Source organism: Centruroides sculpturatus, unplaced genomic scaffold (genome assembly GCF_000671375.1).
Source record: "Centruroides sculpturatus isolate CEXI.00-Female unplaced genomic scaffold, Cexi_2.0 scaffold756, whole genome shotgun sequence".
Classification (NCBI taxonomy): Eukaryota; Metazoa; Arthropoda; class Arachnida; order Scorpiones; family Buthidae; genus Centruroides; species Centruroides sculpturatus.
The window spans coordinates 158,809-176,766 of NW_019384915.1; the positions used below are offsets into that span (position 1 = coordinate 158,809).

At 30.9% G+C, this 17,958-nt stretch overlaps 2 protein-coding genes across 3 annotated transcripts in view; both read right to left on the reverse strand.

Moving 5' to 3' along the window:
- Positions 1 to 4,128: 4,128 nt before the first annotated feature.
- On the reverse strand, positions 4,129 to 5,421 carry LOC111631724. The gene is made up of 3 exons (XM_023376031.1): positions 5,292 to 5,421; positions 4,523 to 5,196; positions 4,129 to 4,428 (listed from the first exon to the last, which is right to left on the reverse strand). The coding sequence occupies exons 1-3, from the start codon at positions 5,419 to 5,421 to the stop codon at positions 4,399 to 4,401; spliced, it is 834 nt and encodes a 277-aa protein (XP_023231799.1). The 3' UTR covers positions 4,129 to 4,398.
- Positions 5,422 to 7,284: 1,863 nt separating this feature from the next.
- LOC111631731 (uncharacterized protein MAL13P1.304-like) overlaps positions 7,285 to 17,958 on the reverse strand; it is a 39,741-nt gene continuing 29,067 nt past the window's right edge. For both annotated transcript variants that reach the window (XM_023376036.1, XM_023376037.1), the window contains exons 3-6: positions 17,762 to 17,876; positions 8,448 to 8,537; positions 7,679 to 8,352; positions 7,285 to 7,584 (exon numbers count right to left, since the gene is read on the reverse strand). In XM_023376036.1, the coding sequence (XP_023231804.1) occupies positions 7,555 to 7,584; positions 7,679 to 8,352; positions 8,448 to 8,537; positions 17,762 to 17,876 (909 nt within the window). In that variant the 3' untranslated portion in view covers positions 7,285 to 7,554. The remainder of the gene's footprint in view (positions 7,585 to 7,678; positions 8,353 to 8,447; positions 8,538 to 17,761; positions 17,877 to 17,958) is intronic.

The window sequence follows — 17,958 nt, forward strand, 5'->3', positions numbered from 1 at the left end:
CGCACCTCTATTCCTATCAAACATTCTGGTTTACAGGAGGTATGTTGATGACATATTTATTCTATGAAAGACTGAGCCCATTTTGTAAGCTACATGAATAACAACCCATGTGGCCTTACCATCAAGCTAGATCAGAAAAATGGCACAAGTGCTCATTTCCTTGATATCAATATTCATCTCAATGTGAGCCAAATGGTAACTAGAATCTACTACAAACTGTGCTATGTACCATTATTTATTCCAGCAAACTTGGCAGACCAGTTTTCTTATAAAATCACTCTTTTGTGCACTAACAAGACGGGCACACATGTACCAGAACAGCTGGGAAGAAATGGTAGCAGAGTGGAAGCACATTGAACACACAGCAGTAAAACACGTATATGTTAGAGGCCTGATATGTAACTTAGCACATGCATACTCCATCCAGCAAGCTGCATGCAACATATCCAACTCACAAGTAACACCCAACGGAATACAGGATCACAACATTAACCAATCACGCATGGTAGTAGAATATAACCAGCATCTAAGTTCCATATATAAAGAAATTGCTGTCTGTATGGGCACAAAGATTGCCTGTAGAAGATCCAACATGGTGTATGGGCTACTGCGCAATGACAAAGATACGGCCAATGAAAGTCATGCCCTGGGTATCTACACCATTTCCCCTCGGAGACCACAGATTCCAAAGTTATTTAATATACATCGGGTCCATGAAGCACTCATTATGCAAGAGTACAGGAGCACAGGTATGACATCGCCAAGAAGAGATATACCACCGCCCTGTCTACCTACACCACAGACCCCAACATACAAGCAGACCTCCACGAAGCAAAGTTGGTTAGATGGTCACATCAGATTGAACACCTGCAAAATCTGGAGATATTGGAAATCTACAAAACCGGCATAGCTAGCAACTGCATTAATTCAAAGGATGCCAATAAGATTTTCTATGCATGGAGATACTGTTACGAAAGGAATGGGCAACATTAGCATTTAGCAACCTCTTTATATATCATTAGTTATACTTATTATTTATTGTCTATGGGTGGAAATATTTCTATCACTATGGTAACGTATAGAGTTAAAGGTTGTCTGTGTGTGTAAGTTGTTCCATGTTCAAATCTTACTGGTTGAACCTGATGAAGACCGAGGTTGGGGTTGAAAATGTTAGTAACAGCAAAATTTTAACAATTACTGTGTTATAAAGGTTCTCGAGTGTAGATTATTAATGTTTTTCCATTATGAATCTCTTGTTTTGCATGTCAAAGAAATTACATTTGATTTTTAATCTGATATTTACTTTTAATCAGTAAAAACTGTTAGGTTTCAAGACTTTTTGTCTTGATAAAAATGGTTCCACGAAAAAAATAAGTTGGGAACCACAGTACTATGGTATCATCTCACTATAATGATACAGGAATCCTCATTAATTCGAACTTGGATAGTTCAAAATCCCATTAGTTCATAACTGTACTTTTGTTCCAACCGAAGATATAGAGATTTACACATTGAGGAATTTGATTAATTCGAAATACAGCTACTTCATAATTCGAAGTGAAAATTCCGTCTGAACTGTGATATGCGCATGTTAACTCAAAGTGCCTAAAAGAGAATAGACCAAGAACAGCTCTAATCTGGTCATACGGCTTTGTTTTTATAGTAGCACATTTTCAGGTGTCACCTTGTATATGGACTATCCTCCTTTTTTTCTCATATTTGATAAAATACGGCTGGGTTTTGGGATTGCAAGATTGGGCTACCAATAGGAGACAGATATTTGTATGGCTCTAGGCTACTACATTTTGAGCCACTTTAAAAATAATTTGGGCTACATTGAGGAAATCCACTTTACTTTTTATAAGACCTATCTGGAGACCCGTGAGGTTCTCACCGGACGTATTGTTTACCAGCAGTTTATCATCATTATTATTTAATGAAAATAGCATTCTGTATAAGTAGGTAGCCGTATTCCATTTGCTCAATAAATTATACCAGTTACACGATATCATTTGGCATATTGTACAGAAATATGCAAATCTTTCAGTCTCGAATATTTCATCGCCCGAATTTCAAACTAACGAGGATTTTCCGCATTTAGATTTCGACACATTTTAAATCTTCGTAACTTTTTTACAATTAGTTCAGGTTGGAGGGTTATTCCCTATCCCTTACGACATCTGTCAATTTTGTTGCTATTAGATCTTTCATAACAAAGGAAATAGGTGCCTATTATATATAGTGCGACCACATCGTTCGTCACCAAACCCGAAACGGATTTTAAGAGCGAAAAACAGATCTAAAAATAGCTAAACTTAATTATTTTTTAAAAGTCATTTATATATCAACCTACGAATTGGTTATTTTGTATTAGAAGACGTAAATAGAACAGTCTTTCGAGGATTAAAAACAGGAGAAATCCGGGATTGTCCCAGAACAAACTAGGACTTACAGTACGCATCTCAGTGTTTTAATGTTTTGCCTTAATTAACACATAACTGAATTTATAATACCTATACGCACAGGAGCCACCGAAATATGCCATATACGACATATTTACGTATCTAAATAAGAAAAGATAATTTCTTCTATGCTAATATCTTCAGAAATTACAAAATTATTACATTTGATGTCTGGTTATTAAAAATAAAAGTGTAATTTCGTATTAAACCAAAAATAATACTGAAAAACAAAGAAAAATGACTTGGAATAAAAAGTAAACTTGGAACATCTTTCAAAACTAGACATTGACACACTTCTGCTTTTTATAATTTTATGTCAAGTACGACCAAACAACTATTTATATACGATACTCCATTTATTTGTTTGGATAAATCTTAAATCACTCCATTAATCATTGCCGAAAGGATGGCAATTTTCCATAACCTTTTATACCAATCAACGTCATATATTGGGTTATTTTATATCTGAAACGACGTCCTCGGAGCATTTATTCACTTTCAAATCACAGAATAATTAGAAATTTTCCGTTCGTTTTGTGAAACTGACATATTTCGTTAATAACAGCAAAACCACGTGGAGAGACTAGAGTTAACACTACCTTTAACAATACGAATACTTTTAAACGCAATTGCGGTAATTATAATCGAAATTGCATTGAAATTTAATGCTTTACCTTTAAATTTCGTGGGTGGCCTCCTCTCTCTCGGCATTGATAACGTTATAAGAAAATACACGCCATTACAACTTCAAAAACGATAAACAAAGATGGATCGTTAAACGCCATCTACCGCTCGAAATTTGCGTAATTTTTTTTTGTAAATTTACTTTTAAAACTTTTTAATTAATATTTTCTAATAATTTTTTTTAATTTAAATTTATTTATTTATTATTATTATTATTGTTAAATTGAAAAATATCGTAATGGTAAATTAATATTTTGTCCACAAGGTGGCACTTCGTCACTGGGTTGGGACGTAATGAAAAACTACCCCGCTATAGTTAGTTCCTTCAATAAATTTATTTACAACTGAGCTTAACATGAAAATTAAACCATGAAAGTTTTATTTACAAATATAATTTTTTTCCCCTTGGAATTGGTGAAAACACAAGTCTTAACGCTTATCAAAAAACTATTATTATTATTATTATTATCATTTTTTTGTCCTTTTTGTTAATCTTTTCTTTACATTACTACTCCATAAGAAAGAGAAATTGTTATGTACATGACTTATAAAAGGAAAAAAAAAAAAAATAATTATATATATATATATATATACNAAAACAGACATTTCCATATCCCAACTTCTTTATTTACAGAACAGTGGACGGTTTGATGAGCAGCAGCGGCGGCGGCGGCATTGGCATGCTGTTTGTCTTTGTCGAATCGAGTCGCAGTTTAATGATTCTTTGAAGGCTAATTTGTGGCACTTTTTGACGTAGAAAATATGACACCGGCTTTACCGAATGGGTAAAAGCGAGACGAATCGTCCTCCTTCGACTAGTGATTTCCCGTTCGGATTCCGCTACTTCTCCGTCGTACAAATTGGTCGCTTTGACTAAACTAAACTCGATTTCGAAAGGGAAACGAATGACTTTCGGAACAAAAATAATCGGGTGGTTACGCCGACGTGAAAAATATTTTATGGTTTCTTACTTAGGTACGTTAGGAAACAAATCTTATAAAACTAAATGAACCGTGATTGTCGTCCTGTTAATGGCATATATATAATATATAGATATTTCTTGTCCCATTTACCTCTAAAAGTAATCACACATCATTTTCAACATGAGGTAGCTGAAGATAAACAAAATAAAACAAAGAAAAACTATTCAAGTACACTTGACAAAACAAATATATATATAGTCGTCTTCGGAGACAGTTTCCTTGTCAAAGTTTCGTGAACAAAAGATGAAATCTTTGGTAAACGATGACTCTCAAAAAAAATAATTCAATGATAGAAGTTTCTATAAAAATGCATAAAATAGTCAATGAAAATAATACTTTCTTCTCTTATTATTATTTTTTTAATTTACAAACTTATTGAGAAATATTTAGTACTTGTTCGTCTTTAATGTTCTGAATATTTCCCAATTCTTGTAAGTGTTCTTTGCCGTTTGTCGTACAATTAATAATGTCCGAAATGTTTTCGCTCTCTTTCTTAAAGCTTGAAATAGTAGGCGAATCTTCGTTCCAGTCTACGTTTTGTTCCGGGGAGAGTTTTGTCACGTAACAGGGTTCGCCGTTTCCGGTCAACCATAATGTGGTCGAATTATTATTGTCCGCGTCTTCCGCAATGCTAAACTCTTTACATGTAGGAGAAGGAATTTGTTGTTGCATTGCCGGAAGTAAATTCTCACTTAATTGAGAAAGAGAAACAGTCAAGTTTTCACTATTAACAAATATTTCTCTCGTACACTCCGGATTGTCACTAACACCAATTCTAGTCTGAATGCTATCGTTTTCTGTACACTTCGATTCCGAATGATCGTTTTCTGACAACGGTTTATACACGTACACAGTCTGACCATTCTTCAACTGAACACGTTTCACTACACAAGGACCACAGATTTCTCCGGCAGCTGCCAAAAGCTGATTAAAATCAACTTTTGGTTTACTTTCGTGACTTTCCTTAAGAATCTTGTTATTTGTTTCATTTTTACAGGATTTGAGTGATGCTAATCTTTCGCTAGTAAATTTCAGTGACATTATTTTCCCTGAATTCTCTTCAGAAACTGAAAAATCAAATAAAAAAAAATAACAATAATTAATATAAATCTTTTAAAATGAAATCTCATTCACTATCTAAAATATAAACATTTAACTCTACCTTTTATAAATTCCTTATTATTGTTCAAAGCAATTTTATCTTTAATTTCTTTATTTATCTTCTGAAAAGTTCTTCCTTTTCCAGGTAATCCTAAATGAAAAATTGTATGCAAATTAATGAAACTGTGCATACCTTAAACTAATCTATAAATAAATTTGTTTGTAAAAATAAATATTTATAGATTAAAACTGATTTCCGACAGCTGCATGTTATTTGTGTGATTCACTCGCTTCTGATGACAATCGGTAACAATAATATGCAGCTGTTCCAAACTAGTTTTAAGTATTCTTAAAATAATCATAAGATAGATATCAGTCAACTGACTTTTGGACCACCCTGTACATTATCAATGCATAATGTTAATAGAAGCACTCTCTTATTGAATGAATGATTTATTAAGATTACATCATTAAGCTCATTTCTTTACTACTAGATTTTATGCAATTTATATTGTACGAATTCGATCCGTTACAATTTTAAAACAACAAATACTGTATTTCTGGATTAATGCCGTTTAAAATTATTATTTTAAAAAGATTTTGATCGTTCGATCACTTCCCAATTGTTTAGCATTGCAATTTTTAAAACTACTTTCATTAAAGATTCTTCTTCTCACGAGAAGTAGATCAGGAAAAGTTAAGTAAAAAAAACAATAATAATAATAATTAATAGTACAGTGTGTTTCTTGGTCAAGCTGTACAAATGTACAGTAGCAGGGAAACGGATTGTTTTCATTGAATCTTTGACATGGTCACTGGGCATTACTAAAAAAATAGGCTTTTGGATTTGGAAACTTACAGTGCCCCGAGTACTGAGCATCACCTGGTCAAGATACCTGAAATGATCTGCACACTATTTTATTTCATAATGTAATAGAAAACATTACACAATAATACGCAGTTAGTGGTTTAGTTTTTCTATACTGTATTCTACAGTATTGATGAAATAAACGAAAGAACGAAAATGTAATAATCACTTTCATTATAGAGATACTTTGATTTAGTTACAGCTTAATAAAATTTACAAACTATGGGTTTAAACATCACATAAAATTTTACTACTCATGAATTGCATACTGCTCGCCATCATGTACATGTAAACAATACAGGTTTTACTTGAATTATAACCACATCTACTATAAATATGAATATTTAAATATTTTATTAATAACGAACATCAAGTGAGTACGTGCAAAGGAAACAATGACCGCCCTTGAATGTTAACCACGCAGGAAATATGCAGTTTAAAATAGTAGCCGCAGCTATTTGAATAAAACTGGTATATGATAAATTTTTCCTCCCCATTTTCAGTGAATCATCAAGATGAGTTCAAATTAGTAAAGGAACAGGAGCTTCTAACTATAATATTAAACAATTACATGTATAAATTTCCAAGAAAAACAAAGATTTTAATCAAATTTAACAATTAAATCAATGTACAATTATTACTACAAATCTGAAACCTGAACATTAATCACAATATGTTAAAGTTTGCATGTGAATATTTGGGAAGATTAAAGATATATTTATATAATTATTTTTGAAAAANTATCTAGTTTTGCTTAAAATTAATAAATACGCTATCTGCAACTAGAAAAATTCAAAGTAAAACAGACATTTCCATATCCCAACTTCTTTATTTACAGAACAGTGGACGGTTTGATGAGCAGCAGCGGCGGCGGCGGCATTGGCATGCTGTTTGTCTTTGTCGAATCGAGTCGCAGTTTAATGATTCTTTGAAGGCTAATTTGTGGCACTTTTTGACGTAGAAAATATGACACCGGCTTTACCGAATGGGTAAAAGCGAGACGAATCGTCCTCCTTCGACTAGTGATTTCCCGTTCGGATTCCGCTACTTCTCCGTCGTACAAATTGGTCGCTTTGACTAAACTAAACTCGATTTCGAAAGGGAAACGAATGACTTTCGGAACAAAAATAATCGGGTGGTTACGCCGATGTGAAAAATATTTTATGGTTTCTTACTTAGGTACGTTAGGAAACAAATCTTATAAAACTAAATGAACCGTGATTGTCGTCCTGTTAATGGCATATATATAATATATAGATATTTCTTGTCCCATTTACCTCTAAAAGTAATCACACATCATTTTCAACATGAGGTAGCTGAAGATAAACAAAATAAAACAAAGAAAAACTATTCAAGTACACTTGACAAAACAAATATATATATAGTCGTCTTCGGAGACAGTTTCCTTGTCAAAGTTTCGTGAACAAAAGATGAAATCTTTGGTAAACGATGACTCTCAAAAAAAATAATTCAATGATAGAAGTTTCTATAAAAATGCATAAAATAGTCAATGAAAATAATACTTTCTTCTCTTATTATTATTTTTTTAATTTACAAACTTATTGAGAAATATTTAGTACTTGTTCGTCTTTAATGTTCTGAATATTTCCCAATTCTTGTAAGTGTTCTTTGCCGTTTGTCGTACAATTAATAATGTCCGAAATGTTTTCGCTCTCTTTCTTAAAGCTTGAAATAGTAGGCGAATCTTCGTTCCAGTCTACGTTTTGTTCCGGGGAGAGTTTTGTCACGTAACAGGGTTCGCCGTTTCCGGTCAACCATAATGTGGTCGAATTATTATTGTCCGCGTCTTCCGCAATGCTAAACTCTTTACATGTAGGAGAAGGAATTTGTTGTTGCATTGCCGGAAGTAAATTCTCACTTAATTGAGAAAGAGGAACAGTCAAGTTTTCACTATTAACAAATATTTCTCTCGTACACTCCGGATTGTCACTAACACCAATTCTAGTCTGAATGCTATCGTTTTCTGTACACTTCGATTCCGAATGATCGTTTTCTGACAACGGTTTATACACGTACACAGTCTGACCATTCTTCAACTGAACACGTTTCACTACACAAGGACCACAGATTTCTCCGGCAGCTGCCAAAAGCTGATTAAAATCAACTTTTGGTTTACTTTCGTGACTTTCCTTAAGAATCTTGTTATTTGTTTCATTTTTACAGGATTTGAGTGATGCTAATCTTTCGCTAGTAAATTTCAGTGACATTATTTTCCCTGAATTCTCTTCAGAAACTGAAAAATCAAATAAAAAAAAATAACAATAATTAATATAAATCTTTTAAAATGAAATCTCATTCACTATCTAAAATATAAACATTTAACTCTACCTTTTATAAATTCCTTATTATTGTTCAAAGCAATTTTATCTTTAATTTCTTTATTTATCTTCTGAAAAGTTCTTCCTTTTCCAGGTAATCCTAAATGAAAAATTGTATGCAAATTAATGAAACTGTGCATACCTTAAACTAATCTATAAATAAATTTGTTTGTAAAAATAAATATTTATAGATTAAAACTGATTTCCGACAGCTGCATGTTATTTGTGTGATTCACTCGCTTCTGATGACAATCGGTAACAATAATATGCAGCTGTTCCAAACTAGTTTTAAGTATTCTTAAAATAATCATAAGATAGATATCAGTCAACTGACTTTTGGACCACCCTGTACATTATCAATGCATAATGTTAATAGAAGCACTCTCTTATTGAATGAATGATTTATTAAGATTACATCATTAAGCTCATTTCTTTACTACTAGATTTTATGCAATTTATATTGTACGAATTCGATCCGTTACAATTTTAAAACAACAAATACTGTATTTCTGGATTAATGCCGTTTAAAATTATTATTTTAAAAAGATTTTGATCGTTCGATCACTTCCCAATTGTTTAGCATTGCAATTTTTAAAACTACTTTCATTAAAGATTCTTCTTCTCACGAGAAGTAGATCAGGAAAAGTTAAGTAAAAAAAACAATAATAATAATAATTAATAGTACAGTGTGTTTCTTGGTCAAGCTGTACAAATGTACAGTAGCAGGGAAACGGATTGTTTTCATTGAATCTGTGACATGGTCACTGGGCATTACTAAAAAAACAGGCTTTTGGATTTGGAAACTTACAGTGCCCCGAGTACTGAGCATCACCTGGTCAAGATACCTGAAATGATCTGCACACTATTTTATTTCATAATGTAATAGAAAACATTACACAATAATACGCAGTTAGTGGTTTAGTTTTTCTATACTGTATTCTACAGTATTGATGAAATAAACGAAAGAACGAAAATGTAATAATCACTTTCATTATAGAGATACTTTGATTTAGTTACAGCTTAATAAAATTTACAAACTATGGGTTTAAACATCACATAAAATTTTACTACTCATGAATTGCATACTGCTCGCCATCATGTACATGTAAACAATACAGGTTTTACTTGAATTATAACCACATCTACTATAAATATGAATATTTAAATATTTTATTAATAACGAACATCAAGTGAGTACGTGCAAAGGAAACAATGACCGCCCTTGAATGTTAACCACGCAGGAAATATGCAGTTTAAAATAGTAGCCGCAGCTATTTGAATAAAACTGGTATATGATAAATTTTTCCTCCCCATTTTCAGTGAATCATCAAGATGAGTTCAAATTAGTAAAGGAACAGGAGCTTCTAACTATAATATTAAACAATTACATGTATAAATTTCCAAGAAAAACAAAGATTTTAATCAAATTTAACAATTAAATCAATGTACAATTATTACTACAAATCTGAAACCTGAACATTAATCACAATATGTTAAAGTTTGCATGTGAATATTTGGGAAGATTAAAGATATATTTATATAATTATTTTTGAAAAATACTTAAATATATTGATACTTTCCAATCAAAGATTATAGGAACTAGATCTTAAACATAATCTATAGTATAACTAAGTTTACTTTGCATGCAGCTGTATCATGTTACAATAATTAGTATATTTTCAGATATAATGAATAGGATCTTATAATGAAATCTAAATAGCTAAACTACAAAAAAAGACCCACCAAGATTTTTAACCGATCACCATACTTTCCTGCTATGTTGACAGAGCAGGAAAGTAAAAGATGAATAAATGAGTCTAAATGAAAACACAAAAAAAGGTTTAAACATAAAAAATAAAAACTTCTACAGTCCGTTCCACCTGCAAAAAACTACAAGACAAAAAGATAACGAAAATGCCCATCGGGTTACCTTGCGCCGACCTCAAACCAAACACTCGATAACCATTCAGATTTCCAGCTTAATAAACCTTTTTTTACTGCTATACAAGGTCATTGAGTGATCTACTGAAGCAATTACTTTATGAATTATAATTAGAATGATATCTACAAAAGTTATCTTTGCATGTTATTATACAAACATCCTATATAGAATGATTATAACTCTTATTAGATTAAAAAGCTCAATTTATTTTGTTAAGTTTAAGAAAATACCACTAAAATCCAAAAGAATATTCATTTAATACTTAATAATTGGCATTTTACTAAATCCACATAATATTTTTATAAATTAACTCATTAGTAATGATGTTTCCATTGTAAAACTTCATAAAATTTTTTATGTTTGAATTAGTCAATAACAATAAATTTAATTTCAATATCAGATAATTATTATTAAATCTACACATAATAAAGTTAATCAAATCTGAAATTATATTTTATTATTATTAAATATTTAAAAATTAGAATAAATAAAGCTGAAAAAGCAACTTAATCAATAACAAGTATAACAAGATAAAAATACTTTTTGTTTATTTAAAAAAAAAATGATTGTCCTATGTTAGTGGCAGCTTTAGATAATGGCAATCTGAGCTTTGTTTTTGCATGCAGCTTTGTGTTTTTAGTATTTAATTGTGTCTTAGGTATCAGTCTAGAACTTGTAGAATAGCCAGCAACCCCACAATACAGACTTATAATATAAGAGAGGCCTCTCCTATCTATCTTGCCTTAGGCCCTGCATGTCCTAAATTCACTAGTGTGTAATAAGCACACCGACTTCTGCCAAGATCCCTCACTTGTAGACCAGACTAACCTCCATATTTTCTGATAATTATGTTAATATTTTGATATTTTCTAAATTAATCAAGTAAATATACTGGAAGCTGACGTATTATCTTTCATTAAGATTAAACAAAAAGTATTTCGTATTACAAATTTTCTCAGAAACAGTATTCTTCACTATACAATCAGCAGCAGAACTGTAAACATTCGTCATCGAAATTTGTATTCGTCACACAGCAGACGTGTCACTCAACCTTATATATGTACTAACTTGCGTCGACGCGCTCTTCGCTGGTGTCGTTACAAACAATGTCGTTTATTCGATTTATTATTACGATTCATACAAATATTTCTTCGGATATTTATCTATACGGTATTTTGCAGTTGATTTTTATAAAAACTTTTGTTTATTTATTTCATTTTATTGATATAAAGAAGATTAAACCGAAGCGTCTAACTCGATATTTTACAACTACGATAGCGTTTTTTTTCCACATTTAAAAACAAATTTTTATTATAATAACTAATACAAATGCTATCTTTTAAATAAAATCTCATAACAGATGGCACCACACGAAATTTCAGGCGTAACAAATGTTTTTTTTAAAATATTTTTCACCGGTAAGTTACGCAACTCGTTGCTGGCTTTTTATTAATTACATTAATTAATCAAATTTGTAATTAGTATTAAACCAATACAAAGAAGTACATTTACTAAAGAAATTCCAAATAGGATCCGTGTAACATGCTACCGGCTCACCAGTGGCCAAGCGGTTCTGTTCCCTGAACACTGGGAGTTCGGTCGTGGGACAGTACGAGCTGAACACGTGGAGTTTTCCGGCTTTTCTCCACGTCTATAATGCCTGAATAGGAACCAGACTCTTAAATAACACCTCCCGGAAGGCATTCCCCTAGGCAGATCGCCCAAGTGTTGCGTTGCCATAACTTAATAAAACAAAACAAAGTAACATGCTACGGCTTTTTTTCATCTGTAGTTCGATAGCAGATCGAAGCCATGTTTTTACGCAACACTCCGGATTCCAAAGTGTACACGGCGGTAGACCGTGTACTCATAGTTTAGTAAACAGTAAACTTGCAGCACGTTCAATAAGAATGCGTGCTCTTTTCTTTGTTGTAATCAAATTCGTAAGATTACTATACGAACACGCGACGAGTTATAAAGTCAGCAACAACTCAATTGTTCTCTTATACAATGTGCATGAAATTCAAAATTCGCGCAAGTCGTTGTGTAAACTTAAATGTATAGAACGTGGCAACGTGTCTGGAAACTGTAAAGAACCTTTGGTTTTTACAACGGACACCTTATCTGGCCCCGAAATATCACTGGCTAAACGCATTAGTTTATACTATTTTATAATACAGTCTAACAACAACGGATTACACATACATCTGTACTTAGGAAAGTCATAAAGGTTCATTCGTTTATTTATATTATTAGTTTTGAATGTAAACAAGTTATAATGAGGAAACGAAATAGAACAGATATAAATACAACAGAACACTGATTATCCCAATTAAAAAAAAACATGTTTTACCGTATTTGGTAAGAATAAATGTGTGTATTATTGTAGTTACATTTTAATATTAAGTTAAATGATAAATGGTAACAGAAATAATTTTGTAATACGTTTCAAACTTAATTCTTTTTATATTTTCCTCTTAATTAATTATAAATAATTATTGCCAACATATAACATTTACAAATAAATAAATATTAATAAACGTTTAATTATGTATATATTATAATTCTTTTAAGTAATTATAAAAACAAAATCCTAAATTGTTAATACTGAGTCATCATTGTGTTAATGTTAAGAAATAACAGTAATTCAAATATTTATATATTCTTACCGTATATTTGACATTAAAGAACACGAATACTTTTCTCCAAATATGTTGTTATTTTCTGTCAGTATCCAATCGTTAATTAAATATCACTTATTTCTCTTCCAGGTATCAATAACAGCACTAATTTATACAACCTTGAATAAGCTGACAGACCAAATATTGAACGTAGATTAGCACATGTCTTGAAATGTTCCGGACTTTCATTGTAAACAATGATTTTCAAATGTCTCAAAATGGGAGAAGACTATCTAGTATTGAATGTTTTGTATATAATTTTCATTACAAAATTCAGAAAAACCATACTGCTGAATCAGAAGAATGAGTAAAGTCACGAAAAAATAATATATATTAAATATTACTGGCACAAAGGACGATTTTTATTGATTTCCCCCCTGCCTGTTGAATAACAGTTGCATGTTCTCATAGTATATACATGAAGTCAAGTAGAAGTTAAATTCAATAATTTCGAGAGAACAACAATAATTATTATTTATATTGATCTAAGAGATTTTTTATTATAATTTTTAAAAGAATTCTTTATATTTTACAGGACAAAAATTTTGCATAACAGAATTCTCTTTTTGTAGTTTAGATACACCTTATTTTCCTGTCATTATCTCTTAGATATGCATTTAATAATTGTTTGGCAATTCAATTTTCTGGTATACTTGTTTAATGATATATAGTAGCGGTGTCAACTTTCCGAACGGCGGGCCAATTGCGCATAAGTCGCAAGCAAGCAGATATATATATACAGTAGAGCGTCCCAATTGATTATCCGAATCAATTGGGGACTGGGGTCGTTCGGGTAACCAATTATGTACGAAAAAATAGTTTAACGTATTCGATGTTGAAATTTTTCTCCGTTGCGTGTCGCTTCGCGTTGAATTTTCGTCGATGTTAAGACTAACGAAGACTATTGTATCGTTAAAAATTATTTTTTTACTTTGTACAAACAAAATAAATATATTGAAAAATATAAAAAAACAATAAAAAATTATACTTCAGAAGTTAATTTAGTATCAAAAACGTAAAATATTTGAGTAGCCCAAGATATAGCCAAAGATTGCAGCGCCACAGCACTAGCGAAAATGTAAATTTGTCGACTGGAATTCTTTCGGATAACTGACGTTTCGGATAGTTGATTTTCGGATAATCGACGCTCTACTGTATTAATTACCTTGTAGCAGGCTTACAACACAATGTGATGGACATTACAAAATAATTCCTATAAATGTGTCTGAATTATTCAAGATACATAAACCAAAAAATCAGTACAAATGCCTTTGATGAGGCCAAAAATTCATTGCTAAAATTGATATGAATTGGACAGATTTTGGATGAATTAGTTATTAGTATAAGTTGTTTGCAAATGATGAGTAGTTATTAACAGTTCAGACAACAGAATTCATTCTATGTTGAAAGTGAAGATTACAAATAACATCATCAATCCATCAAAAGTTATTTACTGCAAACGTTTTTGATCATATTATGTTCCATTGATAGTTGTAGTATTTTTGCTACATGAAACATGATTTAGATAAAAGATAATTTAACATTATTGAAGACTTTTGCAGTAAATAACTTTTTCTGGATTGACATGTTTGATTAATTCATTATCCAGAATGCCAAGTTAACTTGTGAAATATGGAAAATTCTCATAGTATTTTCATTACTGAAAACATTTTTACTACTTTCATTATTTGAAGTAAATTTTCTTGAATAACTACAAACAAAAAGTATTAAGAAATAAATCTGTTTTTTCATGAAGACAAAGTTAAAGCCATTTTCATTCAAAATGTATCTTAAGCAAAACTATAGATAGATATCACTTGATATCATTATTTTGATATCACAGACAATAATATAAACACAATAAGAAAAAAAAACACCATTTAATAATGGAAATGAAATTCCTCAACAAAGTAATTTCCGAAGAAATAACATCCACTGGCATAAAACAAACTTTCAAATGCATTTAGTATGTTTATAAAGGAATAAAAAATGATAAATATATAGAATACATTCAGCAGAATTACCAATTGTTCTGGAATGTTTGTGACAAACAAGCACATTATTAACAGTCAGAGAAAAAAATTTTTTAAATTTACTTTTAATAAAAAAAAACAATTTTCAAATTTTAAAATGATTCCAATAAATCATTGTAAATCAAAATTATAAAATCTGTTCTGTAGGAACGAAGAGGAATTTTAATATTTTAAAATCAGCCGACTGCACTTAGACAAGACAAATACCAAATTGCCAGTTGGAGACACATTGGAATAGATATGGTAGAACAAATAATCAATATCATAAAAATCAATCCTCTGTTTTTAGTGAATATTTTCCAGTTACAATCATGAAGTAGGCTTTCCAATACAATAAAAATATATTTATAGGCATAATAATAAGAATTCAGTCGATCCAGCTTACTAGATTTGATAAACCTCCTAAATCAATAGCATTCTTCACTTTTATTCTTATGTTTATGATAAATTTTAATCAATTTGAAAAATCAAAACCTTTTATTTAATAATTTTATTGAAAAATAAAATTATTAAATACACATACTTTTACGCTTTTATTAGTGCAAATTAATAATATAGCAACAACCAAGCTTGCATCTACAAAGATTACCAAATATCTAAAGCTAGATATCATTAAGCTAGATTATATTAAATAGAAATGAATTAATTTGGACTAGATATTGTACAGGATAGCCCTATGAGATCTGGCTTTGATATATGATAATATATTTAAATGAAAATATTAAATTTATATCCTAAAAAAAAAACTACAAATTTTTTCACTTTTACGTAATGGTAAAACTATAAAGTGCATTATTAAAATGAATTTCTTAAAATGTTATTTGGAATAATATATGTGTATCTAAAAGTCGCTTGTAATCTGTAGGAACCAAAACTATCAGAAAATTGCATGTAAATTTATTAAATATTTAGATAATTTTGACTGATTATTTTTGTCATTTGCTTAACTTAATATATAAAGAATGGATTTAATTAAATAAAATAATTTGTTAATTTGAAAATAGCAAACTAATTTTATTTGTAAATAAATTTATATACAGTTGAATCCGCATGAGTCATCATATGTATATAACTAGACACCGTAGGTCAAGTAGTCAGTTTTCTGTGGTCCCGGCTGACTTACATGGGCATTAATGTTAAAAAACTCTGGTTTACTCAACACCGTTTAACTCGTCACCACTGGATAAATCGACATACTTTTTCTGTCCCACATGTGTTTAGAGGTCTGATAAATCCCTCCTGAAAAAAAAAATGAGTTCACACCACACAGCTTAACATCACAGCAGAATCCAATTTTGCATTTTTTCACCTTTCATTCATGCGTTATTTGCAGCAAGTAAAACAATTGCTGCAAATAACTGCAAGTGTTGGATACTCATTTTTAACTTCTCATCCGAAACCTAACAATGCTTACACTGAAGGAAAAATACGAACTTGTATCTGAATTTGAATGTAATAAAACTTCGCACGCCAAATTTCTAAAACAAGATAAATTTCCAAGAATAACATTGGTGAGAATTCTAAAAAGAAGAAGAAGAAGAAAAAAAAAAAGGAAATTAAGCAACTTTTTCTTGGGTCTTTATTGTGGGTGTCTCAAAAACACCAGAGAAAGTTGCCGCACAAAGATGTTGAAGATGCTCTGGTATCTTTGCTAAAGCAAATTCGTTCATTGGATCTTCCTGTTTCAGGGCTGATACTGAAACAAAAAGTGATGGAAATTGCTGAGGTACTTGGAGCAGAAACCAACTTTAGTGCCAGTGATGGATGGTCAGAGAGATACATTGCATGTACTGTATAAAGCACTACTGTATTTTCCTAATTGTAGTTTTGTGGTTTTTTCAACTTTGTTTTAGTGTCATATTGGATAACTTGACACATTTTCATTCCTCCTTGGGTGTCGACTTATGCAGACTCAACTGTATATATTTTCGATGTAATCAAACATCCATAATTTGTTTACATCAATTGAAAAACATATTTAATCTTGAAAGAAAATATTGAACACTTTATACAGCATCTTTTCTAAGCAAATTTTAGAATTTATCTACCAGTACTTTAGAGAAAAAGTAATATAGGTGGTATTATTTTTCTATGTAATCATTTTTCGTATAAATTTTTATTCTTTCATACTGTGTATAAAATGGTAAAAATTAATAATATGCTAAATAAACTTTCAAATAATATAAGTATACCAATGAATTTCCACAACTGATGGTCTGGCTATTCCTTTAATCTAGACAAAAGTACAAGAGGGAACTCGACATTCCAGTGACCACCAGATTAGTTTACTGGGCGGCCAGAGATGGCACTGTGTGTAGAGCATGCTTATTTACATTATTTACACTGCACTTGCTTGAATTTAATTGTAGCTATGACTTCTAAGAGTGATGTGTGTGTCAGCGATGGTGTCAAATGTAGTTTACATTTGAGATTTAAGTTTCTAGCAGTGTGTGGTATACTTTAGACACATAGGTGATGGGTTATTGGGTTAAAGGTGTATTGATGAATTATTATTGTAGGTGACCATGGTTGGTCTGGCGAACTATTTAATCTGGCAATACTTTGGAACCAAGGTGCCAGAAACTCGGTGGTTTACCCATATATGAAATCTAATACCATATTAACAAGTAATTGTAAGTTTTTTAAACTAAAAATGAACAATTTTTACCATTCATTAATGCAATATACTTCTTTAACAGATTCTTCTTTGTTGCTTTCAATTCTTGTCTCTCTCTTTCCAATTGATGAAAAGTACTTGTTAAATTATTGACATGAGTTGCAGCCTGTAAAATACATTAGATAATTAAGATCATTTTAATTAAATTTACACTATTTTCATTCAGAACAACCAATAGCATAATTTTC

Bases quoted from the DNA above. Each gene is read 5' to 3' on its own strand.
- LOC111631724 (XM_023376031.1), bottom strand. From the start codon at position 5,421: ATGCACAGTTTCATTAATTTGCATACAATTTTTCATTTAGGATTACCT. The intron at 5,197-5,291 runs GTAGAGTTAAAT...TTGATTTTTCAG, and splicing joins TAATAAGGAATTTATAAAAG to TTTCTGAAGAGAATTCAGGG. The intron at 4,429-4,522 runs GTACTAAATATT...GCATTTTTATAG, and splicing joins AGAACATTAAAGACGAACAA to AAACTTCTATCATTGAATTA.